The 27,228-nt window shown below is 33.7% G+C and overlaps 2 protein-coding genes across 10 annotated transcripts in view; both read left to right on the top strand.

Moving 5' to 3' along the window:
• LOC111058662 (GTPase-activating Rap/Ran-GAP domain-like protein 3) overlaps positions 1-5,085 on the top strand; it is a 382,310-nt gene extending 377,225 nt beyond the window's left edge. For all 9 annotated transcript variants that reach the window (XM_039432400.1, XM_039432396.1, XM_039432394.1 and 6 more), the window contains one exon: positions 609-5,085. In XM_039432400.1, coding sequence (XP_039288334.1) covers positions 609-871 — 263 coding nt within the window. In that variant the 3' untranslated portion in view covers positions 872-5,085. The remainder of the gene's footprint in view (positions 1-608) is intronic.
• A 2,448-nt stretch (positions 5,086-7,533) lies between these two features.
• Positions 7,534-27,053, top strand: LOC111059278 (proline-, glutamic acid- and leucine-rich protein 1). The gene is made up of 11 exons (XM_039432389.1): positions 7,534-7,800; positions 14,339-14,549; positions 16,551-16,657; positions 17,266-17,550; positions 19,695-19,837; positions 20,885-21,064; positions 21,510-21,620; positions 21,800-21,944; positions 23,226-23,393; positions 24,387-24,593; positions 26,144-27,053. Exons 1-11 carry the CDS (start codon positions 7,693-7,695, stop codon positions 27,032-27,034), a joined length of 2,556 nt encoding a protein of 851 aa, XP_039288323.1. The 5' UTR covers positions 7,534-7,692; the 3' UTR covers positions 27,035-27,053.
• The last annotated feature ends 175 nt before the right edge of the window (positions 27,054-27,228 follow it).

The following is a 27,228-nucleotide window of genomic DNA, read 5'->3' as shown; positions in this document are numbered from 1 at the left end:
TATGTTTTGTAACATTCAAAAAGTGCCCTATATTATATCGTGCAGAATAAGATTGTAAACGAGCCTCCATTATAAAGTATTAATTATTTTGACAGTAAATTTAACATGGAATTTTGATTTTCAGCTCAGAATGGCCCTTCAATAATTCTCGAATCATAATCATAAATGTCATGATAATACAGTAGGCCTATAAATCGAATAAGTATAATAAACTGTTGCACCTTGCACTGCACTGTACTAGGTACCACAGTGTTTACCTCGCAAGAAATAGTAGAAATAATAATATTGATGATATACCTACTGTATTTCTATAATTAGGTATCACAGAGTTTTCTCTCTGTGACTCAACTTTGATGTTACAAAATGCAATGTCACAATCATGATGCAATTTTACAGATCTTTATAGATCTTTTATTTTATTTAATTCCTAGTGTGAATTCAAATATGGTCAATACAATATTCTACTATAAGCTATAGTTAGTCAATGCACACTGTAATCATTGTACTGATTTATTTATCCTATAGCTGCACCGTGCTTACTAAATTTCACCTTAGTATTTTACATTGACCCTAAGAATCGAATAATATTGTTGTGTGATGTGTTGCAGTGTCGCCAGAGGCAAGGCCGTTCCGTCTGTACCGAATTCCGCTGCACGCTCTGAGTGGAATGGTAGCGCCGTGCGACCGGAGGTGTCCGACCCCCTCCCCGGAGCCCCCCGAGTCCGGAGGTCCGAGGGAAGCCCATGCTCCGCCCGTCGAGAGGTGCAACTCCAGCAAACTGACCCTGTTGGCAGAGCCAGCTGGTCCCGGTGCGTCCAGGGGCCTCAGTCGCAGTTGCTCGTCCTCACCTACTCCCCACATCGCCAACTGAACACCTCCCCCCTCCCTTCCAACCTCGTGTCTTTCTTCACTCCATATTTGTCAGCCGATTGTACAAAAGTCAATCAATTTTGAAATTGCACGTAGAAATTTGGAGAATCTGTATTATTCTGTTGTGGGGGAATAAATTATGTTTCAGTTAGACTGTAAATTTAAATGAGAACTACCTACCACAAGCGAAGTTCCACAGGAGACAGGGGAGACATGCATCCCCTCAATATTTTGGTCCATGTAGGTGGAGTGAAAATCATAGAAACTTTGAAGGAATTATATGAAGCAAGTTGAAACTAAGCTTATAGCTACACTATTAAAAATTTGCTTGAAACTTGGTTTTGAGAAAAAATTACAGAATGCTATTGAAAAAAAGTTAATGAGTGGGCTACTACAACATCATTAATGCAAAAAATTACATCAGTTGGATTGGCTTTTGTGTAATCGGTTGTCTAATTTTTTAAAACTTCGAATACGCTTCTACAGATACGGACTAAACTGTGGCACTTATTAATAAGCCTTGTAAAAAAGAACTTTGACACAGAACTTTTCTATTCTAACAAACTAGGACTTCCTAGATCTTCTAGGATTCAAAAACTATTGTACCTTTTTTAAGAGAGATGATATTCCTGACACTAAATGCTTTTAATTGTGAGTGGACTAATTGCGTGTGGCATTTTTGATTAGACGTACATATTAGTTCACTAATAAGTGCTATTATAGTTTCGTTTCCAACGAATCAAATGTATAATTTCTTTTTTCTACCAAAATATCAGTGATCTTACATTTAACTATTTATAATGCAAGCTTTTAAAATATATATAACGAACTTGAAATTTTAATCGTTTTGATTGTTCAAAATATCAAATGAATGTTATTATTGTCACGCTCAGCAATCATTTTGGCACAGTCTGTGTCATTGTGTCAGAGAGCATAGATATTGTAAAAATTTAACGGATACTGAATATTAATGGATAGAATGGATCAATCGATAATATTATCATGAGAATATTAGTGCCAAACATAATTCTTGCTCAGCGGATGCCGGATGGCATTCTCTTTGGGTTGTGTGATCATTAGCCATGGTAAAAGTAAAGTGCATTCAATATTAAATTTTATGAAAATTATTTTCAATCAAAGATTATCCTCCTATGATAGTCACTGATTGAATAGTAAAAGCGTTAATTGAGATTGAAAGAATTAATTCAATCAAATAAAGGTAACGATACCGTAGTTGGAGAAGCAAAAAGCATGGCTTTTCAATAATAGGCTACATTATAGACAAAAAATAATATCATTTGAAGGTTGGAAGCATTATCATAAATCCTTTTTCCTTCTGTAAGTAAGATTAAAGCTACTCAATTTTCAACTGATAGGTTTTTACTCGTCTATTTACATTGTTGAAATGCTAAAGTGCGTACAAACCTAACATTAGTTGATAAAAAGCAAAATAAATTCGTGTTTGTGGTGCATAAGTCTGTATACACGCCTTTAGAATACTGATGTGTTTCACGTACGATGGTACGATTATCGATGCAAATACGATATGAAACTATTTTTCATTGTTATGTTTGTACGAAATGTTTGGGCCTAGGCACTATAATATTCTGTCAGACATATTTTTTCAAATGAATATTCTCACTTATCTATTATCATTTGAGTTGACTTGTTGGAATTGTTCTGTCTAGGTACTAGAAAAAAGGAAAGAATCCTCTTTTATTGAATTTGTTCAATGAGATAGAAACTCTTCAAATTTTTATTTTCAAAATCTGTACGATTGCTGTATATCTCGATGATTGTAATCAAATCAATAATATATAGATCATGATACTATATCATGTTGATGTATCTACCTGATAACTGATTGCATTTTATGTCAATTGTGTATTATAAACTGTGATAGATCTAAGGTGATTGCTTGATGTCGTCTCATCCTTTCTTAGAATAATAATCTTATTGTTAAATCTCAGAAAATTAACTTGATTTGACTCTTCTTGAAATACATATACTTTGATACGGTGTAATTTCACAGTGAATGTAATTTAAGTCTAAAATTGTGTTATTTGCTCTCCAATTATTTCACTGTATATTCACAGTGAGATAATCTAGTGTATCGTGCAATAAATTAAATTAGTGTTCTAAATCTAAATAGACGTTGAATGTAACATATTGCAAAGCATTGAAGCTTATCTCTAATCATCCTCGTTTATGCTTCCACATTTAATCAGTACCGTATTTAATTTGATTGTAACTTCTTGTTGCTTGTTGATTTGATTTTTTTATAGAATTCAAAGAACAGAAAAATGATGTCACCTAACTCTCCTTCATCAGAATTACATCAAATTCCATAAACAATGGATACAAAATTCATGTTTTCATTTTCATTCATGTAAATCATACAATCTTGGAAAATAATATACTACGGTAGCCAAGTTCAAGTTATAAAAAAATCAATATCATCATGTAGCGATTAACCTAGTTATTCTACATTATTCTTCGCTAATTCATCCATAATTCAAAAACTTCTTACATTAAACTAAAAACTAAATCAAATTTAGAACTAAAATAAATGATTTGTGATGCAGCAAATTTGATACATCAGTCACACTTACAGGCCTAATTGTGATGAATAGCCTTTGCACAAGATTGCTTGTGTTGAGTAAATGCAGTACATTTTTAGAAATTTATTTCTTTGTTTTGAATTGAATTGATTTTTTTTATGCATAATCATGTACAGGTACCGTACTTTAAGAGCAGCGTCAACATAATACAAACAAACATAACATGAAAAGCATGGTAGTAGAAAACAGTTTTAAACCTCCTATAGAAATAGCCAAAATTGATAAACAATCAATATCATAACCACTCGATTCACTCTCCCATTGTATGTACCGTACTTATGGTTGATAGTTTATTTCATTATCGTTTATTGCAAATCATTTTTTGGAAAACTCATTGATTGTTTTTGAAAGAAACAAACTTTGAACATATTTTCCCATCACTCTCTCAGCAAAGCCCCAATAGCCAAACATTACAAAATAGGCAGGTAGGTACCCTCTATTGGAAAATTGATTGTTATTGTTTTAATATTAGTGAAATAATATTAAAAGAATTCATGAGAAATGGTTGAATGGAAATTTTAATGCGATGTAAACATTATTTGAATTGTGCTTATATCATGGTTGATGTGTTTGTATTATGAATCTTTCATGTTTATAGCATGTAAAAACTATATAATTTATAATGATTATTCAAGATAATACTATTAAAAAGTATATTTATATTGTTGACTGTTCAAAAACAAAGGGACCTAGCTATAAAATTTGTACAGATTTATCAAAATAGTAAATACGTATAATTATTATATTGATGGCCTACTCTTTTGAATTTTCTAAACTATTGTAAAATAAAATGCACAAATTTCAAACTAAAAAGCATGTTTATCTCTACGAACCAATATAGTACTCAATCATAATTTCAAAAGAGCGGTAATTTTATGAGTGTACCATCTGAATATATATAATAATATACTCTTAAAGAGAGTACTATTTTATGATCTTAGAATATTTTATGATTGAGATCAATGCTGTACTTGAATATAATAATTCACTTGCTGGGTCGGAGCTTTAATGACTATACTAATATTATCAATGGAAATAAATTTATTATTATATGTAATAGTATTCGTATAATTGGAAAATTATAAAGTACTGTAAAATATTTATCATATAATGAGTACGGTATACATTATTTGTAACTATGAAACTCTATCTTTGCCAATATATAAATAATGTGAAACTCTATTGTTGATAATATTTCTCTACTCTATGTTGATCTGTCGATTTTCTATATAAACGTGAGGTACCTAGAAACTATAAAAATGTTGTTGTTTGAGAATTCCTGCACAATTTTCTATAATAATTCTGTTATAATGAATCTCGTCTTGATTGTCTCAATTTACATCCCCATCAATATCTAGATGTGTGGTAATTTTAATATCCAATAACATATATTATTAATCAATTTTGTTTGTAATATGTTCTTTTCTATTTCTATCACTGTAACAATGTCAACTATCACTCAAATATCAATCATTTTCAAGTTAGTTATTGATTCATATTTAAATTCAGTTTTAACAATAATTATTTGTATTTCCTATTTTATTTATTGACTCCAGCTGTCTAATTTCAAAAGAATGAACTATTTCTGACTAACTGTGGTGTGTTTTATTTGTTGAACCTCAAATATCACCTTTCAACTACAGTTTGTTGTGGGCCTATCAATAATAATTATGATTATGAGCAAAATCAATAGAACTGTTCTATAGTGAGGTCCACGTTATAATGACTGTATTTGTTCAACTTTGGTTTTGCTATCCTTGTCTATCATTCGACAAAGCCGGTGGTACTATCCTTTTCTAGGTGCACAACGATGCCAATTATGTTTTTGACAGTGTAGAAATATAATCAATTAATGCAGAGAATCGGAATCGCTATTCTCCTATCTTTATCCACTGCCATTATAAAGTGGACCTCACTATAGGCCTATGGCCTAATAGAATCATATTATAATAAATTAGAATTATACTTTGATTACGGTAGTGCTTGGATATTTTAAGTGAAGCCTCAAAGTAGGCTACTAAAGCTTTTTAGAGAAACAAGTAACTCAACTTAAAAGTTATATTAAAAGAAAAAAAACAGTTTTATCTGACATAAAAAACTTGAATTTTGATGACTAAACTTGAGTTGACCAAGTTAACTTACTATACTTTGAGTATAATATTTAACTAAACGTTTTTGTTTCAGGCTATACGGTATGCTATATGTTATAATTTTCATTCCAAAACATCAATTGAGAAAATAACATTGAGCCAATAATATTAATTATACTACCTAAATGAGAATATAAATCTCAGTACCCTTTAAATAATGATTTTGTCACAACATGTTTCGGACACTTGAAAATGGCATTAGTGTCCGAAACATGTGACAAAATAATATTTAAAATGGTATTGAGAACTATATTTTTATTCATGCAGGAAGTAGCCCTAAAGAAAAAAGACAAAAAAAGATAATTATACTACCTATACTTTTATATATTTAGCTCTTATGACATTCATTATTACCTTTATTTTTCAATTACATTATGTTTTTAACCATATTATTCATTTTATTTTTGTACATCTGGTTGAAGAACTAAAAATTGTAGAAACAATATTTTTCTAAGGTGGTTGATTTTTTTCTGGGTTCTAACAGTACTAGGCTCAGATGCTCCATAATGAATGGTATTGTTTGTTACAGGGTATAGACAAGGATGATCAAGTTACACCAATTTCCAGGGGAACTGGGCCCATCTGTATTAAAAAAATTTCCATATTTTGAATAAGAAGTAATGAGCATTGGAATAACTTAAAATTATTCCCCAAAACTTACTCAATCACATGAAAAATAAATTTATTGTATATCTTGCTTATAAAAAAGTAAAAAATCTAAAGGCCAGTTACCCTGACTCACCTTAGGTACTATTCTTAATATGAAAATAGAATTCTTTTCAAAAAGGAACATTACTGCTAAATCTCACGAAATTCTATTCAAGCGTTTGACCGAAAATGTGTGACATACAGAAAGCAAACTCAGTTAAATATCAACTTATACTACATAAAAAATTACTTTTGACTTTAAGGAATATGGGGCGCACAGAAATAATGGAGGGAGATCAGCCAATTACAGTGATGGATAGAGTCATAGGTAAAAGCGCAGTTGCCAATTTGTTGATTAGAGTCAGTCGACTGAAGGCTTTCAAAGAGGAAACTCCTTAAGTTCAACCTAAGCGCTTGAATACTTACTTTGAAGAATGCTAGCCGGTTCAGACCGGTAAAATCACCGCCTTTGTATGCCTTCTCTGCAGCTCATGCTCCTCCCAATTCAGAAGTAGTTTTGTACGGAGTATAGTTTAGTGAGTACCTCACTATGCTTGATCAATATGATATTTTTAGATTTTCTTTCCAATCTTGGTACTCAACTTGATAATATAATATCAGCATTTCACAGCTTTTAAAATTAGCCGCCATTTCAGGCTTTAATGAAATCATAGATGAAGGATAAGTAATATTATTCTTGTATTCTTGTATTATACTATATTATTCTTGTCCCTGATGAAATCTGACTCAAAGCATAGTTTCCAACTTTGGTGCCTTCTGTTTCCGTTCAAATCACGAAAAAATATATTTTATTGATGAATTTGATTGATTTAACATAGAATTGATTATTTTATGAAAACTAATATTTTTAGACCAAATTCAATGGGATGAATCCAGTAACAGCTTTGTACAGTCTGTGGCAAAATGGAGTCAACTTTGCAACATCGTTTTCCCATCTTTCTTTCTGCCATTACAACGTGGACCTTACATAGCCTCAACAAATTCGTAGTAAACGCTTGGTGCCGTCGAACACAAATAGAAGTTGTACTGCATTATTATTATTTCCTTCCTCAATCCCCCAACAACTGAATCAGCGGAAGAGTCACATTCTTGAGTAGACCCACTTTTTTTGTGTGCATGAGTTGTTGACTAACTTTGCCGTCTACCCAGTTTGTCATGGTTCGTGACCGGTTATCGATAATGTTAATTTTGATATTTTATCTCGATGTTTGTTAATAGTCGATAGTCGATGTCGATACGATAAATGAAAATTGAAATTGAAATTGAATGAAGGCACGCTCTTTTGTATTTTATAGGTTATATTTCAACTCATAAATGTTTATTTTATAATTTTTGTAATATTTTTAAGAGGATACAATTAGATTCTGTTTACTATTCCTGAAATGGAAGGGATAGAACAGTTATTGAACCCAGTTCTAGGAATATTGAATAGTGAACATTTGGATAAGTACCTGAGCACATGTCGGGAGCACCTTGCATTCCAGGGACACGTAAGAGATTTAGTTCAATTTATCAAGTTTTTACATAGAAGTATACAATAAATTCCTCAAATAGTTGTAATTTTCAAAATTTAATATCTCCATTGTCAATAATTCAAATTTTTATGTTTAAAAACGTTGGTAAAGAGAGGTTATCTTGCCATGAATAATTCATAGAATAGACAAAATTATTTGGTTTTAGTGTGGATGATTAGAAAAAACTTAGTTTGATAGCTTAAATATTTATCCTTTGATATAAATATAAATGTAGGTTACGTCGGGCCTGGACACAATAAGCGATCTGCAGGCAACAGTCTGGTTACCCTATCTATATCCTCCTAAGAACGCTCTGATCGCAGCCCAGAGACCAGTGACCACTCTGTGTGTCTAGACCCTTAATTCGGACTGTCTCTTAAAGGAAAATATCGATGATATCATTTAATTAATTCTGCGTATAATAAATTTGAGTTTTACAAAGTTTTTCCTCATAGCCTATCTTTAAGATTGCCAAACCTTTTCTACTCAGAACATGATGGTTGTTGCCTTGAGTCCTCCTTTTTATTTTGGGTATACATGCCCAAGCTGCTTGCTGAATGTAGGTCACAAATTTTATTTCAAGTGTTACAGTACATTGAGATTTATGCTTTTCCCTAATAGCCCAATAATCTTAAATTATTCCAGTTTGTGCATCTATTGCAAAGAAATGGAGTTAGTTCTCTTACTAGTACACTCTCACTTGATGTGAGTATCATTGGTGAGTGATCCGATGTCAAGTCTCAGCTGTCTTCAATTTTTATATAGTTTGTGGAGGTATTCTTAATGATGGAAACATCCATCAGATTTGGAATATTCCCTAAGTCAGTTGACCAGGGTTGGCACTGACACCTGTTGGTCTGCCACTTGATATTGCTCACATTGTAAACGCTGGATTGCACTTAATAGTGTTCTCGACCCTTTTTAGTGTTTAATCTGGAGTTCCAATGGGTATTTATAGCGATGAAGTCTTCTCCTACAATGAACCTTCTTATTTATTTTTTCAATATGTTTGAATAATTTTATATGTAGTCTTGATGTTTTAGTTGATATCTTGGAGGGCTATATTGCGGCTAATGACACTCTATGCTCTGAGTTCAAGTGATGTATCAGAAGCTTGGATTTCATTTTTATTTTTCTATTCATCCTCTTCAGTATGTTGTATGGTTTTTCTCACAATTACTGCATTACTTCCCCTTGCTGAATTATTAGGATGTGTAGTATGTTACCTATGTTCTAAGTTATAACGTCTGATTTTGAGATAATATTGGCTAGTCATGTTTTTTTTTTTAATAAAGCAGATGTATTTTTTTCAACGTTGAGTACCGTACTAATTTCAGTTCTTGTTTCTCTTGGTGAATGCCATTGCATTTCATGCCATAATTTTAGGGATATGATTAATTATTGTTTTTGTCTATTACCTGCCGGGTTGATAACTTAGGCTACTGATTTTTCTTTTCTTTTTTTCAAAAGAGGATAATAGTGCATCTTGCTTGTCCAGCTTGGATAGGTTTTATCTGTAGAGTTTGTAGCACTCCGTCCATTTGTCTGATAATCTTTAAATGGTTAGAAGTACTATTGCCGATGACAGTTTGTGCATATGCTCTGTTACATTTAGTCTGAATCTATTTCGTATTTTTTCAGTGGGTTTGGTATTTTGATTTGAGCTCTTATGAGCATTAGTCTAATTTTTTGAGACTTGCTTCGGATTCTCTGTAGTTGAATTGCAGGGCACCCTCTGTAACTCTTTAGCTAGCTCCGCAGTGCAGGCTGGATGCTTGTCTGACTCGGACTAGGCGCTGAGACAGCAAATAATAGCAGCGTTGGTGGGAATGCGAGCAGCCGCAGTAAGCTCTTCCACCCAGCAATGGTCGGCGTAGTTCCGCCTAGCGGACAGACGAAAGATCAATCGAGTCGGTTATTTGATCCTTCCAGCCAGGATCAGCCGAGACAATAGAACAATGGAGTTTCGGTCTTATTCGCGTTCATCAGCAGTTTTCTTTCTCACGATTAGTTTGATTTTTGTGTTACCTATAATCAATAACTCCAGTCACCAGTAAAAAGTTTCCAGAAACGTGGTTTACTACCATATTAATGACTTTTCATGATGATTTTCAATTATTTAAAAACATTGTTGACATTCTTAGCCTTCAGGCTAAACTTGGGGTCGCTGAGAAAGAATCTGCAATCAGAATTTCTCTATCACGAAAAATAACGAAAAAATCCCAGCTGTTTATCTTCCGGCAATCGCTAACAGTCATCCTGTAATGCGGCCGAAACACTTTCAAGCCAGACACCCATCTCGAATGACAACACCGCCAAGCTGTGAGAAACCATCCTGCACTGCAGCGCTAGGTTTTGGGTGGGCCTCTCCACAATGAATACATTTCGGTGAAGAATCATTGGGCTTTCTGGATTCCTTTGTAGAATGCTTTCCCGCATACTTTGAACGTCTCTGTTCCATATTACAGAACTTTGCATTGGTCCATAGGCTAGGTATCGCTTACATTGAGCTATCAGCTTTGCCTTCTTGATAGATCCAACTTCCACTTTACAGCCTAGGACAGTCTTCAAGTTGAAAATCTTCCTAACATCTTCCACGCAGTTGAAGGATACGAGGAACATGTCCAGTGATCTTTTCTCTTTACTTGAGTTTTCTAATGTTCAGGACCTTGTACTGCATGAATGCATAAGTAGTGAAATTTATTTTCATCACTCTTGATGTTTCAACCAATTATTGCCTTGTGACATTTCAATATGCATCCACATCTGACAAGCTTATTTTGAAAATTTCATTACTTACAAGCTTGTTTCTCAACTTGTCAGCTAGTGAGACACTATTCATCATGTCTTTCAGTACGGTAATAACTATACTAAAGTTTTGTTTAGGCTATACCCTCCACAATGGTAAGTAGATGAGGTACTACTTTGTTTTTCTTCTCTTTGACATCATTATTAATATTGACTGTAGAGATGCTCGTTGAAGGTTTAGGGGCAGAAAGTGACGTAGGCATTTTCCTTCTCTTTGATTTTCTGGATTTTCTGATGTACCCAATCAGTTTCCTTAGCTAACATTTACTTATCTATCAAGTAATGCTGGTTGATTTTCTTTATCTGTAGAGCGAGTCTGTTTCTTATTCGCCTCCTTCTCTTGCAACAGAGATTCTTTTGTTCAGCAGCAGAAGTTGCTTTTCAAGCTCTCCATTTTCAATTTCGGCTATTCTACTTTTTTTTCTTCGGCTTCCTCTCAACTATTGTATAATATTTCTTCGTTATTTATGCCACTGTTATCCATTTCTTCTTCTGAATCTGTCTCCTTCTGATTCTACTTCTTTATAATCCGGAATCAAAAATTTCGAGGGTTTAATGAGAGACAGGAATTATTAACAGGAATTTATTTTCTATTGAACGGAAATAGTCTATCTAGCACTTTGCACACCGCGTATTTGTGCCGAAGCCATTGAGCGGCTGAATAGCTCAGCGTCGCACTCACGTCGAACTTTCGTTCGCGTTACCAATATTCCGTTTACTTGGATTTTTCCAAGTGAAATTTTACTGATTCACAACTCTATCACTATTACGATGCTAAATACATCCTACTGTTTTGACGGCCAAACGCTGACTCTAGCTCCGAATGATTTAATTTTATACAAAATTTTATAATCTAAAAAAATGGCAGGAGCAAATTTTTCTGTCCGATGACTGGATTTAGCAGAAATAGCTGAAAACTTGAAAATGAACAGAAAATACGAGGTTTTTGGGCCACTCTGTATTCAGCACTAAAATTTGTATTTTGTATTTTACTCTGTATTTTCCTTGAAAAAATTGGTTATGGACTTCTCTCATATATCCAAACCAGAACTGCAATATACAGGGTTATTCTTAATTATTATGGTAAAATAATTTAATACGTGATAGTAGAGGTAAAAATAAGAAAAAAAGCTCTTATAAACATATATCCATAAACGCCTCATTAGCGAGCGATACAGAGTGAAAGATTTCGCCCGGAATTTAGTTCCTCTGGAGAAATACACCGATGCTGAATTGTTTGGGGACTGGTTTTTGAAAAACTTATGGTGGATTCATATGGAAAAATATCTGAAAAATTGAATGAAACTAGTCTGGAAGCTGTAGTGTGAGTAGTTTTTGAGGAAAAAGTTGAAATATGCAAAAAATCTAAGTAGAAAAACACAGACTTCTACGTTTGATGCCCAATAACTTTCTTTTATGACCAGTAAAAAAATATTTTTTTGCAATAAAAATTGAAGAGAATTTAATTCTGAAAAGAATTATGTAAGCTGTGTAAACTAAATTTGAATAAAAGTTGAATAGAATGTATTCTTATGTAGTAAATTACACCACAAAAATTTGCTGTTTCATGAGGAGAGAACTAATAACTCATTGGTTGTAGCTGATTGCAAATAAAATATTCGATTTTTATGAAAAGTTTTATTTTTATATGAAAGTAACATATCTAAATAACATTAAACTTATACCAAAAGACTGAAGACAATGTTCAAAGTGACCTCCATTGTTCTTAATGCAAATGTTCAGACGTCTTCTCATCGATTGTCAGACCCATTAAAATATTTCAGGAGTCTGCTTTATCATATCTATTCCGTTCAAAATCCTTAATCGGAGTTCTTCAAGGGTACCAATCAGAGTATTGTACTAAGGTTTTCAAGTGTCCCCAAGATAAAAATCCAAAGGATTCAAGTGTGGTGACCTAGCTGGCCATGGTACTGGCCCACCTCGGCCTATCCATTGATTTGGAAAGCTGTGATTCAGGTGTTCACGAACAGCAACACTGAAGTGTGCTGGAGCTCCATCTTGCATGAACCAAATGTTTTGGCGCAACTGAAGAGGTACATCTTCAAGTAAGATAAATAGCTCCTCTCTCAAAAAGTTCAAGTAGATTATGCCATTAAGCCTGGGAGGAAGCTCGAACAGAAGTAGATGATCTCCTATAATTCCTGCCCAAATGTTTACTGAAAACTGATGTTGTGGACGATTAGGATTGATGGCATGAGGATTCTCATCTGCCCAAATATGTTGGTTGTGGACGTTAACGATAGCTGTTCTTGTAAAATGTGCCTCGTTGGTAAATAAAACGGTTGTTAAAAAGTTTGGGTTAACAAGTTTTTCTAAAAACCATCGGCAAATACCAGCACAAGGAATACAGTCTTGTGGCAATAGAGTATGAACTTTCTGGAGGTGGTATGGATGTAATTGTTGCTCTTTCAGTATTCTCCAAATAATAGATTGATTGACATTAAACTGCACTGACAATTCTCTAGTGCTCTTCTCTGGATGCTCATAAATTTCATTAAGAACTTGTTCTTCCAACTCAACAGTCCTAGTAGATCGGGGTCTGCCTGCATAAATGTGCTCTTTGGACATCAAAGAACCTGTTTCAGACAGACTGAAACTGATGAATAGTGGCCAAAAATCTTGAACTTGGACATACTCGGTTAGGAATGTTCTCTTGATACAAACGTCTTGCTTTATTACTACAGTATTACAGTGTCCCATTCCATACATTAAATGCACGTCAGCTAATTCGGAGTATGAATAATGTCTAAAATTACCTGCCATTTTTTAAAAAGTTAACACTTAACACAAAAGTAAAGTGAAATGGTTACAAATAACTGGTTAATAGATTAAACAAAATACACAGCGCGGCTACAGTAGGCCTAACTTACAGTTTGTGGTTTTGTTCAACAGTGAGCTAAAATATTTCTGAAAATAATTTTCAGCTGATAATTTCTTTTAAATATTTTCTTATTTAAAACAAAATAAATCAGCTGTTTTGGAACAGCTGTTATTTAAATCCATGTTTTATTTGCAATCAGCTACAACCTATGAGTTATTAGTTCTCTCCTCATGAAACAGCAAATTTTTGTGATGTAATGTACTACATAAGAATACATTCTATTTAACTTTTATTCAAATTTAGTTCACACAGCTTACATAATTCTTTTTAGAATTAAATTCTTCAATTTTTATAGCGAAAAATTATTTGTTTACTGGTCATTAAAGAAAGTTATTGGGCATCAAACGTAGAAGTCTGTGTTTTTCTACTTTGATTGTTTGCATATTTCAACTTTTTTCTCAAAAACTACCCACACTACAGCTTCCAGACTAGTTTTATTCAATTTTTCAGATATTTTTCCATATGAATCCACCTTAAGTTTTTCAAACACTAGTCCCCAAACAATTCAGCATTGGTGTATTTCACCAGAGGAACTGAATTCCGGGCGAAATATTTCACTCTGTATAGCTCGCTAATGAAGCGTTTATGGATATATGTTTATAAGAACTTTTTTCTTATTTTTACCTCTACTATCACGTATTGAATTATTTTACCATAATTAAGAATCATCCTGTATATTGCAAGCACCAATGTATATAGTGTCTGGACTAAAAAATATATGCTTTTCTTTGACTGGTAATTTTTTACAACTCGAAACTGTGTATTACTTTTCTTATTTTGCCAATTAATCTTCTTCTTTTTCAGAATAAAAGAGATGAAGCCCCCATAAAAACAGTTAATCAACTGTTGAGTGATAATTCAGACAGATATGGAGGTTTGACTGTGCTCAGAGTGGTCCTGGAACAATGCTCCGTAGATTCTTACACTTGCAATGCTTGTTCTTGGCTAACAAATTGTGTCAAAGCCACTAACGATAAGGAATCCAACATTGTAAATATTTCTTTCAATGTTCTTGGTAAGTACACATGGTGTATACAGTACAGGGTGCGGCAAAACTGATTAAACAGTTTTAAGGAGCTGTGTAAAGTGACCAAGGATAGATAGAGAAAAATTGGTAAAAGATACCAAAAAAGTTATAAGGTAATTTCTCGAAATTGGTAAAGATAGCTTACTCATTTCTATTGACGAGGTTTTGAAATTAATGTCCTGGAGATGCTGGCCATTAGCATCAATACATTGTTGGAAACGATTTATGTAGTTTTTAGCAGCTCTTGCACACATGGTGTGGGGTATGGCATTAAAATCATCAATAGTTTGTTATTTTGCGGTCCTTCATAAATAATTCGAGGGTTTGCTTCAAACCAGTAATGGTAGTTTTGCTTATTCACTTATCTATTGAAATGAAATGTGCCTCTTTATTACTAAATAAAGCTGCATTTGGAGGGATCCAAGCAAGCTTTCTTACTCAAATATTGTCGGTGCCGTAGTCTGCTGAGCGTAATTCTTGAGCATTTATTATTTTAAAAGAATGAAACTTCTAATTAGAATGTAAATTTCTCTCAAACTGCGGTCTAAAATCCAAAAAGCAAAATAATCTGAATGTCGAAGAGCAGACCATTCCTGTGGATTCTGTTTTCTTATTTTAGCAGTATTTATTTTGGTAGTATGTAGCACGTCAGTATATATCCGAAGATGAAATTGAATTTTTGAGTGCACACTCAGAGATTGAACAGAACATTAAAAACAAGGAATCAGAACATACAAAAAAGGCGTAATGTTTTAAGAAATTGCTACGTTCTATAATGGATCTGCGACGACCATGTGTTAGGTTGAGCACCAAAACATGTTGCTGCCTACTCAAATGTGTTAAAATAATGAACAAAAATTGACCACGGACAAAATTTAAACTCTACCACAGCTCATGTGGCAATCGAAGAATACGGCTTAATCGGGTCTGCTGCACCTTGTATAATATTTGCCATATAATTAGGTTTATTTTTGCTCCAATAAACCATAAATCAGTGTTAGACAAAACTTCTCTAATCATGTTGTGTTGTACCACTTAATTGAAATTGGAACTTAGAATTTAAAGTTGGATTGCATCTGTATGTTGTTTGTGTAGCTCACTGAAGATGGTTTGCTGTGTAGACTTCTATTTCAATCTTTCTTAAATTTTAATATCGCCACCTGTGATTTGAATACTTTACTCGAAAAAATGAATTTTACAATTTATGATATCGCTTAGGCTGGCCACTAACGGTATGACATGCATGATATACATGTCATAGATTGTTTTGTCATCACAGCGAAAGGATTCAAGCAACATTTTTTGTGGTTGGTTTTTGTATCTCCGATTTGTTGTTTATTTTTTCTTTGCTGCTCTATTTGAGGTTGATTTATTTTCGTATCATAATTTGTAATTTTCCAGTGGTTTATTTACTGTTATTGGTTGTATATAATTATGTTAGAAGCCTCTCGCTGATGACAAAACATGCATTTACATGCTTGTTCTACAGTTAGTGGCCAGCCTTTGAATGATGCCCACAGGAGCTGTTGCCGGACATAATTATTATTTTGTGAGGATGATGCCCACATGATCTCCAGGCTTGTGTGTGAATAAGGAACCTGATGATGATGATGGGAGATGTAGAATCAAGGGAAGGGATTTTCAAACTCATTTCGATAATAATGATGCTACCAAAAGCCTAGAATTTTGTTAGAGTAATAAGAAGGATTTGAAATTTGATTCTAAACATTCTCTTTCTAATTTCAAGTTTTTCTTTTGCATAGAATATTTCTTTATTATTCCAATCCAATTGAATCTAGGCTTTAGTTTTTCTACTGATACGTTGTGTTTTAGAAATAATTGACCCTTGAAAACAAAATCAATTACGATAATCACAAGCATCAAATCATACTTTTTACGAGTATAATACCATTGAGTTGATTTTTTTTGACCAATTTCACCTTGCTATACTTTCAGTGTACTGTAATATTGAAAATATTCTTATTTCAGGAGTGCTTTTACAAATGGCAACAAAGTTTCCTGAAATAAAGAAGTTTGCTTCCAACAATATTGTGCCGCGATTCCTGGAACATACAGCGAGGCCTGTCAACAACCAGGTAAGCTACATTTTATTTCTTCATATTCCAGTTAACAGGTACTTTTTGCCAGAAAAAACTCCGTACACGCCAATTTTTTTTCGTGCAAGTATTCTGGAGTATTGAACATCCTAACTACAAAAAGTCGACCTTCTAGCCCTGGAGCTTTTTACAGGATGCCCCATAAACCTAGAATTTTCTGTTCCTTTTCCAGATTCCTGCGATTTTCGCCAAATGAAGCCATTAGACAGAAAATCACTGCCACCTTTTTTTAGTAATAAAATTTCGAATAAAATGAAATAATTAGGAGCTCTCTATCCTTTATTGAGTGCTGAGTTACAATTTTTAAAAATGAGTCAAATTTTCGGAAAATCTAAATTTACGTTATAAGTTTTATTTTTACATTTGGTTTCTTGAATAATTTTTTATTATAGCCTAATAGGAACTATTCCCTCAAAATTTCTATGATATAACTTCCCATTTTCAATTTTGCTTATCAACATTATCTTTCGTACTGAAATGTTGCCTATCCAACGCAATTCTTTATTTATAATAAGTTTGTATTTTGATGAATTCAAAATCGTATTTCTCGTAATGTGTTCTATCATGAAATGTTCTATTTTTTCCAGACAATTTCATCGCTGCTAGAATGCTTGAAAGTTTGTATGAAAGAGTACTCGGGTCCATGTGGTTCTTCGAGAAAGTCGATAACAAGTCTTCTCTCGAAGCTTGTGAATGCGGAGTCGGGTCTGCTCTCGCAGGCATCCAAATGCTACGCTCTTCTGGCGCAAATCAAATGCTCATCCAATCCGGGCGTTTCATACAATTCTTATTGGAAAGAGAATCAACTAATACTCGTCAATACATTGCACTATCATATGGACAGACTATTCAACAATGTTCATGAAATTCAGGTTGGTGTAATTTATCTTGACTTAAAATATTATATTACATGAAAAATGTCTCCTTCAATCTATTTTGAAAGTTTAGTAATCTAATTGAACGAGCGTTAGCGAGTTCTCACTTTTGACTTACTGAAGGCCAAAGTCATTGTCCGTCTGTTTGTATGTTCTACAATAACATGAGAAAGAACTGATCAATCAGCTTCATGTTGAACACGTATTCTTCGAACCTTTTCACAGGTCAAGCTCGTTGGACAACAAAATTAACTCACTCCTTCGTCCTTTTTCAGGATATAAAATAACATTGAAAGTGCATAAGAAAAAAATGTGTTGTAATTTATCATTCAGTCATTCATAACATCAGCTGAAGCTATTTGGAAGGTTTCACACACAGACATACATTTATGCACTGACAAATTATTTCAGCTGGTCAATATACAACATAATAATATTTACAACTTTTACATCAAATAAAAATCTGGTGTGGCGCACTCACACAACTTTCCTTGCCGTTATGAAAATCAATCACCTGACGCTAGTGTACACGCGCATCTCAAGTCCACTATTCAAAGATTTGAGCCAGCTGGTGATAGAACAATAACGCTGGAGACATACGAGGTATGCTATCTCTTCATAGTGAATGATCTAATAGAATCAACAGTTGCCAACAGTTTACAATTAAATAATCACATTTTATCGAATTTCGAGCTTATTTTCTGAGCTATGTTACTGAACATTAATTGAAGAGATTTTCATGCTCAATCTTTTCCACCTGAAATTTTTTGTCTGATAATTGGGAGTCTGAAATCAAACTTTGCATAGATGAGGCGAAGCTCCTGAAATTTCTACAGATATGAGACTTGTGACAGTTGGTAGAGCTTATCAATGACTTATCTAGGTATGAATTTTATCGGAATCGTTGGAGCCGTTTTCGAGAAACTTGCAAAAAAAACCCTGTTTTTGACAACATTTTTGCCATTTTAACCGCTATTTTGAATTGCATTTGATTGAAATTGTTCGTGTCGGATCCTTATATTATTGTAAGGACCTTATGTTCCAAATTTCAAGTCATTCAGTTAATTGTGAGGTGAGATATCGTGTACACAGACGCACATACACTCACACACACACACACACACATACAGACCAATACCAAAAAACCACTTTTTTGAACTCAGGGGACTTTGAAACGTATAGAAATTTAGAAATTTGGGTACCTTAATTTTTTTCGGAAAGCAATACTTACTTTCCTTACCTATGGTAATAGGGCAAGGAAAGTAAAAACTGATACGAATTGATATATCAATGTGCGATTTTCGCCATTCATTTTCTCTTCGAACTCTGTATCGTGGTTTTGGATTCATATGAGGGACAAAGATGTTGAAGCGACAGAGTAATTTTCCATTTCGAAAAGGAATCTCAATGAAACCTACTGTCACTATAATAAATTATTGTAGAAGAAGAAATATTTAGCTGTTTCCGTAATTTTCACCAACTCTGAATAATTAAAAGATACGGGTTTCAAAGAATACAACAGTTCTTGAGCGAGTTCTCCAACCCAGGGGGTCACTAGTTTTATCATGATATTTTTCTGAATTGGAAGTTGTGGGCTGTAACTTTATTTTTCAACTCCAAAACACAAAATTTCAAAGAGTGGAAAATAATGTAAGCATGCAGTTGGAAAATACTAACGATTTCTTGAGGAAGCTGTTGGAAGGATATAGAGCCACTAGTAGAGCCGACTCATCTGAATATCATTTATAGGTCTTGAAATCTTTATATTCATTAGATTAAATTAGATCAATCGTTTATTTTAAATTACACAGCTTAGGCTACTTATAAGATAGGTTAGTTAGTCCCTAAATTCTTCACAAAGCAAATAAAATTTATTGATTTAGTGATGTATTTAATTCTGTTATTATTATCTATTTGCAAATAGGGTATGAATATAAAGGATAGATATGCAGGATTCTAAATTCTTCAGTAACTTACGGAATAAAACTTTAAAAAGTTTCATTGTTGTATAGGTACTTGACAAAAAATCACTTCTAACAGCATTCATATGACTGTATGTGCCTGTCTTGTAGAAACTCACAATCCTGATGTATTAATTCAGTATTGTACCGTATCCAAATTCAACTTTTCTTGTATTCTAGGTTTATCAGAAGCATGATACTGGTAAAAAAACGTATCTTCTTGGTGAACCAACTAGAGAGAAAAGTTCTTCTGTTCTGTTGAAATACCAACTGACAGAGAAACGCATAAAGGGCATCGGCGTGTATCTTCAGTCAATGCTGTTGTGAGTATGCCTGCCTCACTTCAATATTAACCTTATTATAATATGTTTTTCATGTGATGTGTCAAATCGACTGAAATGTATATTATAATTATATTCTGCCTGCATTTCCAAAATTGAAATACGTTTCTGTTTCTTGGTATTCCTTTCAGCTTTCATTTTTCTGTTATTAACTAAAAAATGTACTTGATTTAGAATTAATTTTTTCAACTTACAGTTATTTTTGAAATTAACGCTACAATTACATTATTCTACGTGACATGACCTAGAATGCAGTTTGAGTTTTAAGTCAAATTGTCGCCAAATCTTGAAGTAGTGACAAATTATTATCTTGGAGGTGTTAAAGCAATGTGCGTAGATTATTTTTTTAATAATCTAAATAATTATGATTCATTTTTGTTACATTACTGGATTGGGTTGTTGCGCTTTACATTTTGGTTCCATATTATTATAGTGTCCACTATCTTCGGCTAGTTCCTTAACCACTAAGTTATACCACAGAGAAAAGATAGCATAAGAAGATATTTCATGGTATAGGTTGTTTGTGTTCCAAATTTCAAGCATTTTTTTTACTCAAGCCGATTACTGTCTTATTACTGGCTTTGCCGGGTAAGAGTGTTCGAACGGCACAGTATCAGAGACTACCAGCTTCACGAAAAATAACTACTAGAACTGTCGGCTTCAGTAACAGTGAAATTTAGAACATAAAAACCCCGATATCTTCTTATCTCTATGTTTATACTTATTAAGCCTAAATGAAGATTTCCTAACCTTTCGATTCAATATTGTGTACTCTTGTCAACGGGCCCAACGCCCAATTATTAGTATACTAAACCGTTATAATTTGTAACGCTGATAAAGATTGGGCTTCAGAGATGTATGGTGAATTTCTTTTTTTTAATACAAGGATGTATTTAGTTCTTACTAGTAGAGAAAGGTTTGTGTAGACTGGTGCTTTTCTGAAGCTGAATTGATGAAGTCAATATCTCTTTTTTTGAAATTTAATGAGAAACTGACTGAGGAAGGCTTCAATTTAATTTTTGTTTGCAGGGGATCGTTTCCCGTTGCGAAACCAGTTCTTCCAGATGCAATAATGGGTGCAATCTGCCGTGGACTGGCAGTCACGTGTGCATCTCTTGGTCCAGCTAAGACAGACTCCATTGCTTTGGGATCTGTCTTGCCACAAGTTCACATTCATCTTCTCAATCTCATGATGGATCTCATTTCGCTGTAAGAAACTTCAGAATATTATTTTTCAATTATCAGTCATGACACGGTGATTCTAATTATTATTTTATCTACGCTACGACCATGTTACAACATTACATCACAATCAATCTCATAAGAGCTGCCTTTTTGTAATACATTTTCAAAACTATACTTGAAAGTTAACTTTATGCAATGGTTTTTAGTCTCGAACTAGTTGGATGGATGTTAAATGGAGTTATATAGTTGAATGAAAATTCAACCTAGTTGAATGTTTGTTAGATTCCATGATCTTGAATCATTATAAATGCATTATCTTTTGAGTTGAGTGAGCTGGTGAGTATAGAAAGATTCTAGAAATATGTTTATCGATAACTGTGATTAATTTTTTTCAATTTATCCCAGTGAATATTCTCCTTTGCAAACCATTGAGTTGTATGGTATATTAATTGAACAATTATATTTTCAGATGTGGGAGAAATATGATTCCTTACGGTACGGTGATTTGTAAATTGATAGCCCAAGAACTCAAGTGGACAACATCCACTGATTGGCCCTACGCTATGGACAAACCCTTCAGGTTAGCTATTTTATTTTTTATATAATTAAAAAATTTATCTTCATAAAAATAAACAATTCTTATTCATAAAAATCAATAATTCTTATTCATAAAAAATCAATAATTTTTGGTTATCGTGATCAATCAAGCTCAATTAAAATAATCCTTATTAATTTATGTTTAATGACTTTGTTTGACAGGAAACTAAGGGCAGTTGTGTACAAAGCTCTTCGCTGTTGGCTCTCTGTAGGCAGATCAGCCTCATCGCTGGAAACCACCTTGAAAGAAATAATAGCTGCTATTTTACTCGATGCTAAGGTTGAGAAGCAGAAAGTGACACTCAAGGTACGGCTTTATGCACTAAACTCAACCCACCATAAATAAAAATTACTGTATTCCAGTAACTAGATCTTGAATAACATCAACAAAGTTTCTCTTCTTGATCAATAAATTCTCTGTTCGTTTTCATAGTTTTTATATAAAAACTATTAATCCAGTTCCATTTTTTCAAAGTAGCGGCAGATTTTTTGTTGTTGATAAAAAATCACTTGACGGCGTGAATATAATAAGATAGTATCATCATGATTTGAGGCAGATTCCCACTGATAACCACTGATCATTATCAGTTGAGATAGAATTCTCATGAGTTGTGATTGAACTATCTGGCCGAGCGAGTATGAATAGTCCCATTAGAACTCATGGGGATGATATTTTCACCGTACCGGACACGTTCACTGACACTGATACTGATTTGTGTGAATCAAGCTCAGGTCGTCTCAATAAAGGAAAATCAGAAATAAGGATGAGCCCTACTCCATATCCTGCACTGCTTTAAGCAGTAATTTAGACTTGAATGCGTTTTACATTCATCATTAGCACATTGACTTGGGCTTTTGCACAATATTAGTGAGTCCTGCTTAGCAGAATGTGACATTTATTGTTATCAATATTGGCCTGTATCTCGCAATTTCAATTTCCCATGGTTAGTGTTATATTCAAATTAATGTAAACTTTGTTAAGTGAGTATTTTTTTAGCGTTTAATGATTGCAGTATCCATCAGATAGCAAAGTAATTGTATTTTTCATTTTAGTGAAAAATGAAAAATACAATCTCTCTCTTAGTCTGAGACTTGAGAGCTGTGCACTAAGGCGAAATAATTCTCGTCAAGTAGTGAAGATGATATGTGATAGAAATCCATATTGAATTAGAATACTTGAAATTGCCTCAATTATTTGCTTGTGAACATCATTTAAGTATTTACTTTCAAATTGATTATTTCTACCGACTGTTGAATGATTTCTACTACTACTAATAATAATGCATGGCTGGCTCAGGTCTGGTGTCAAGAGTTTTCAGGTCGCATCTGATCAATTTCAGGGCCACTGACTTGACTTAACGACTGTTTTTTTGACCGACGGATTAACGTATCCATCCGAAACACGGGAGTGACTTGAGAAAAATATCTTAGCCGGTCCGGGACTCGAACCCGGGCCTCTGGTTTACAGAGCTAGCATCTAAACCACTTGACTACGGCCACTCCTGATTTCAACTCATGATCCATGTACTACTACGATCATGAAATCTATTAAAAATAATTGAATATGGGTATTGTTGAACATTTTTAGGTAATGAAAGGACAAGGATCGAGTCATGGCACCGATTACGGCACCGAGTCAAGAAGTGAAAAGTTGGCGGCAGACCTTGCCAACGAAGACTTGTGCCTGCAATCACTCAAGTGCCTCCAGTCGATCTTGTCTTCGTATTCAGCAAAACTCGAAACTGACACTTGCAAGGTGAGCAACTCCACTAGTTCCAATCAATTTATTTGTTTCTAATACCTATTGCTAGCTGTAGATGATTTTTTCCAGCTGTGGATTTTTATATGCATGACTGACTGCAATATTTAAGTCTCATATTTTTTAAAATGTTCCGTATCACTTCATCAGGAAAGTCAAATTTAAAGTTGAATTTGAATAGAAATTGTGTTTTGAAGAAACAAGAATGATCATGCCCTGCTGTATCAAGCTCACATATCAGTCATTAATCTCGAATTGATTCAACCTTGGCTTGTTATTGAAAATATAATGTTTTATATTATAGAGGAGGCTTCTATTTTTCAAATCATCTTGATTTGAGACTTTAAACACACTAAATGTGAATTGTGTGATTCTCCTACACGATTTTTCGTCCCATTCCGTTTTATAGAAGATTCACGAGTGTAGTTGTTATTTTGTCAGGTAGACTGCTAAAATAGCCATGGCTGTTGCAAAATAATTATCAACTACACATAACAGAGTACTGAGTCATTTTTTAAATTGATTTTGATGAAAGAATTGGCAGCATAGAAGCATTATGACATTTTTTGTATGTACGATGGTCATTTTTCAACCTTACGTACGATGCATGAAAGACGAATGTATATAATAGAATAATTTTATGATATTCTTCAACATGTCCGCCTTGAAGATTGAGGCATTTGTCATATCAGTAGACCAGCCTACCAAAACCTGGTTCATAAAAATAATGTTCCCGCCAAATGACTTTGAGCAGGCTATGACGCTGTTTTGGAAGCTCCTGGCTATTTTGGAAGCAATTCCCTCAAAGTCTTGTCTTGAATTTGGGGAAAACTGTAAGTTACTAGTGACCTGTAATGTAGCTGATTATTTGCAATGGATTTCCACAATCCGAGAGACCCCATTGTTCAAAAATTCAAAAGTCTTGAAAAGTGCAGGAATGGTCACTTGTCAAGGTAACTGTAGGAAAATTAATTTCATTCCATTTTTCAGACTATTCAAGAAACTGTTATCGAGCTGTTGTATGGCGTTCAAAATGCACACGAGTCACCTCCCGTGCCATACAGAAGCACAGCTTGCCGCAGACAGCTCTACAATAATGTGATCAGCCTCTGCTTGGAGCCTCACCACCAATTCCCTCCACCTGTCACGTTCGCTGTTGCTCTCCTCAACACAGGACTCTCTGATCCAGCATCCGAGGTAACACAATAAAAACAAATTTATAATCAATCCTTACATAAAAACCATTAAACAACTTCTGTGTTGCTTCTTCAAACGAGTCAAATATGGCTCTTGGGCATGTGTTATGATAATTTGGAAGTCCTCAGAAACGGGCACAGCTGAAAGTAATGTATATATACATGCCGTTTCATGCGTGTCTGGGGTGTGCACATACTACTCTTATACGACTGCAAATCCAGTTTTCAAGACTTCTAATATTCATGTAGCAGGCAGCCCCCAGACATGATTTTTCAAGTGAAAGTGAGTTATCTAAGATGTAGTTTCTACCATTCGACCACAATCTAAGAGTCAACCGTGATTCTCATTTTTATCTCCTCTGCCCACAATATTAAAGATGAATCTTCTTCTTTTTTTAATAAATCAATCACTTATTTAATTTGAACAGTTCAAGAAGAAACAAAGGGTATTGGTACAATTTCGAGTTACATTTGGGTATCTACTTGCAAAAATGATGAGAAGCAGTTTCCAGATTTATTAAGTCTTTGGATAGTCTTTCTATGATAGATTCATACTGTATCAAAACTGATACATGTTCTATGAATATCTAGAAGTCCTGTAAAATGGGAAATGGCTAACACATTTTTTTCATTTGTATTTATTTACAATACACAAAAAAATGCAATGTGAATTAAATAGACTATAAATTAAAATAACACACTTTTTTATGTATTTGAACACGACATGCAGTCGATTATTAAGTAAATATTAAAAACTTTTACTTACTGATGACTGGAGTACTTTCAATCGTCTAGCGATCATTTTCAACAGTCAACTGTTTGTTGACAAACAGATAACAAGTACTGAAAGTACTCCAGTCATCAGTAAGTAAAAGTTTTTTATATTTACTTAATAATCGACTGCATGTGTTCAAATACATAAAAAAGTGTGTTTACACAAAGCAGCTCGGAATGGATCAAGAAACCATCACCTTTAAAATAACAGTTGAACAATTGACTGATACTCTCACTCAGCGGTCAGGGTTTTGCCCTTGCTGGGTGGTGCCATGTAATTTTAATTTATTTGTAAAATAGCATAATATTATAATCTAGAATATTTCTTTTGCAAGTTTTTATTTTGTATTTTGTTTTTATGGGCAATAAATATGTTAAAAAAATTCAACACATTAAAACAAACAAATATAGAATGAATCAATTTATACACGACCCTAAATTCAAAAGCATTTTACTTATTTCAGCTTTGAGTTATTTTACAGCTCAAGGCGGTAGAAAGATTTCTGTATTATTATTTTGTTCATGTTTCCAATGTTTATCTATACAATAATAAAGGGACGAACTGGCTTATACACGTACGGGATAGGAGAATTATGTTTGACGCATCATCACGTCTGAACTACTGGACTGACGAAGAAGAATTATGTTTGACGCATCATCACGTCTGAACTACTGGACTGATTAAATTTGTTATGTTTCTTATAGATTCTTGATTTAACGAGGCCTATTTTATTCTGTATTAACTGTTGTTATTTACAAATTTGTCTCTGATTGCAGGTCTCAACTCTGTGTATGTCCGGACTGAGCAGCATAGAAAAAATAATACATCCTTCCGGTCCTCCCTTACCTGGAGTAGTACATCAACAGGGCGCATCCCTGAATCTGCAGTCAAACCAAGTATCAACAGAGCCACTAAACACATTCACTTATCGCATTCCTACAACCAATGCAAGTAGCCAATCCACCACAAGTGTTGCAGGTCCCTCTGCTGACAATTATCCACTAAGTACCAACGATTCAGTAGACTCTGCTAAAAGTAAGGCTATCAATGAATCTGTTGAAAAAGGAAGTGTTGAAGTGAATGTGGAAAATGAAGATATAGTTGATGAGCCAAGTTCCAGTAATTTGGTAGAAGAGGATTCTCCAAATGATGTACAAGTAGGAAATCAGAGTTGTTCGCTTCTACAAACCAGTAATACAGTAAATGAGAACTCTCCATCTGATGTAGAAGAGCAGAGCATTTCACTTCTACTCACTAACATATCAGAATCTGAAGAAACTGCAATAGTTGAAAGTTTTGATTCCCAATCTATTTCTACTCGAAATGAAGAAATAGTGCCGAGTGATACTGATGATCTTTCTTCAAATGTTGAATCGAGTAAAACAAGTACTGAAATAATAAAAGGTCCTATGAAACGACCTATTGAAAAAGACGTCGAAAGTTCGAATGAATATTCAATTGACGAATCTGCGAAGAAGCAAAAAACATTACCTGTTGTGAATGGTAGCAATTATGAAGAAGATAATGGCTCTGTCGGTTTGACCAAAGTGAATGGTGTTAGTGATTCTGTTAAAAATTTGACTAATGATTTTGTGGAGGAATCTGTACTAAATGATGAAGAAATGATGAGCTGTTTTGTTGATGAAGTGACTTGGGATAAAAATTAAATTCTTCTATTTTTAAAAACTTGTTTGATTGACCTTTCTTTCAAAGTAGATAGATAATCTGTATTTTAGATTTCACACTATCTATTGAATATATTCTTAATTAGTCAATTTTATTCTATTAGACAGACTTTCTTTCTTACTGAATATATTCAGTATCCTCATTGCCCAATTTCAATTTTTTCTGAACAAATTTC

This window comes from Nilaparvata lugens, chromosome 7 (assembly GCF_014356525.2).
Source record: "Nilaparvata lugens isolate BPH chromosome 7, ASM1435652v1, whole genome shotgun sequence".
In the NCBI taxonomy this organism is placed as follows: Eukaryota; Metazoa; Arthropoda; class Insecta; order Hemiptera; family Delphacidae; genus Nilaparvata; species Nilaparvata lugens.
This window is presented reverse-complemented; position numbering and strand designations above follow the sequence as displayed.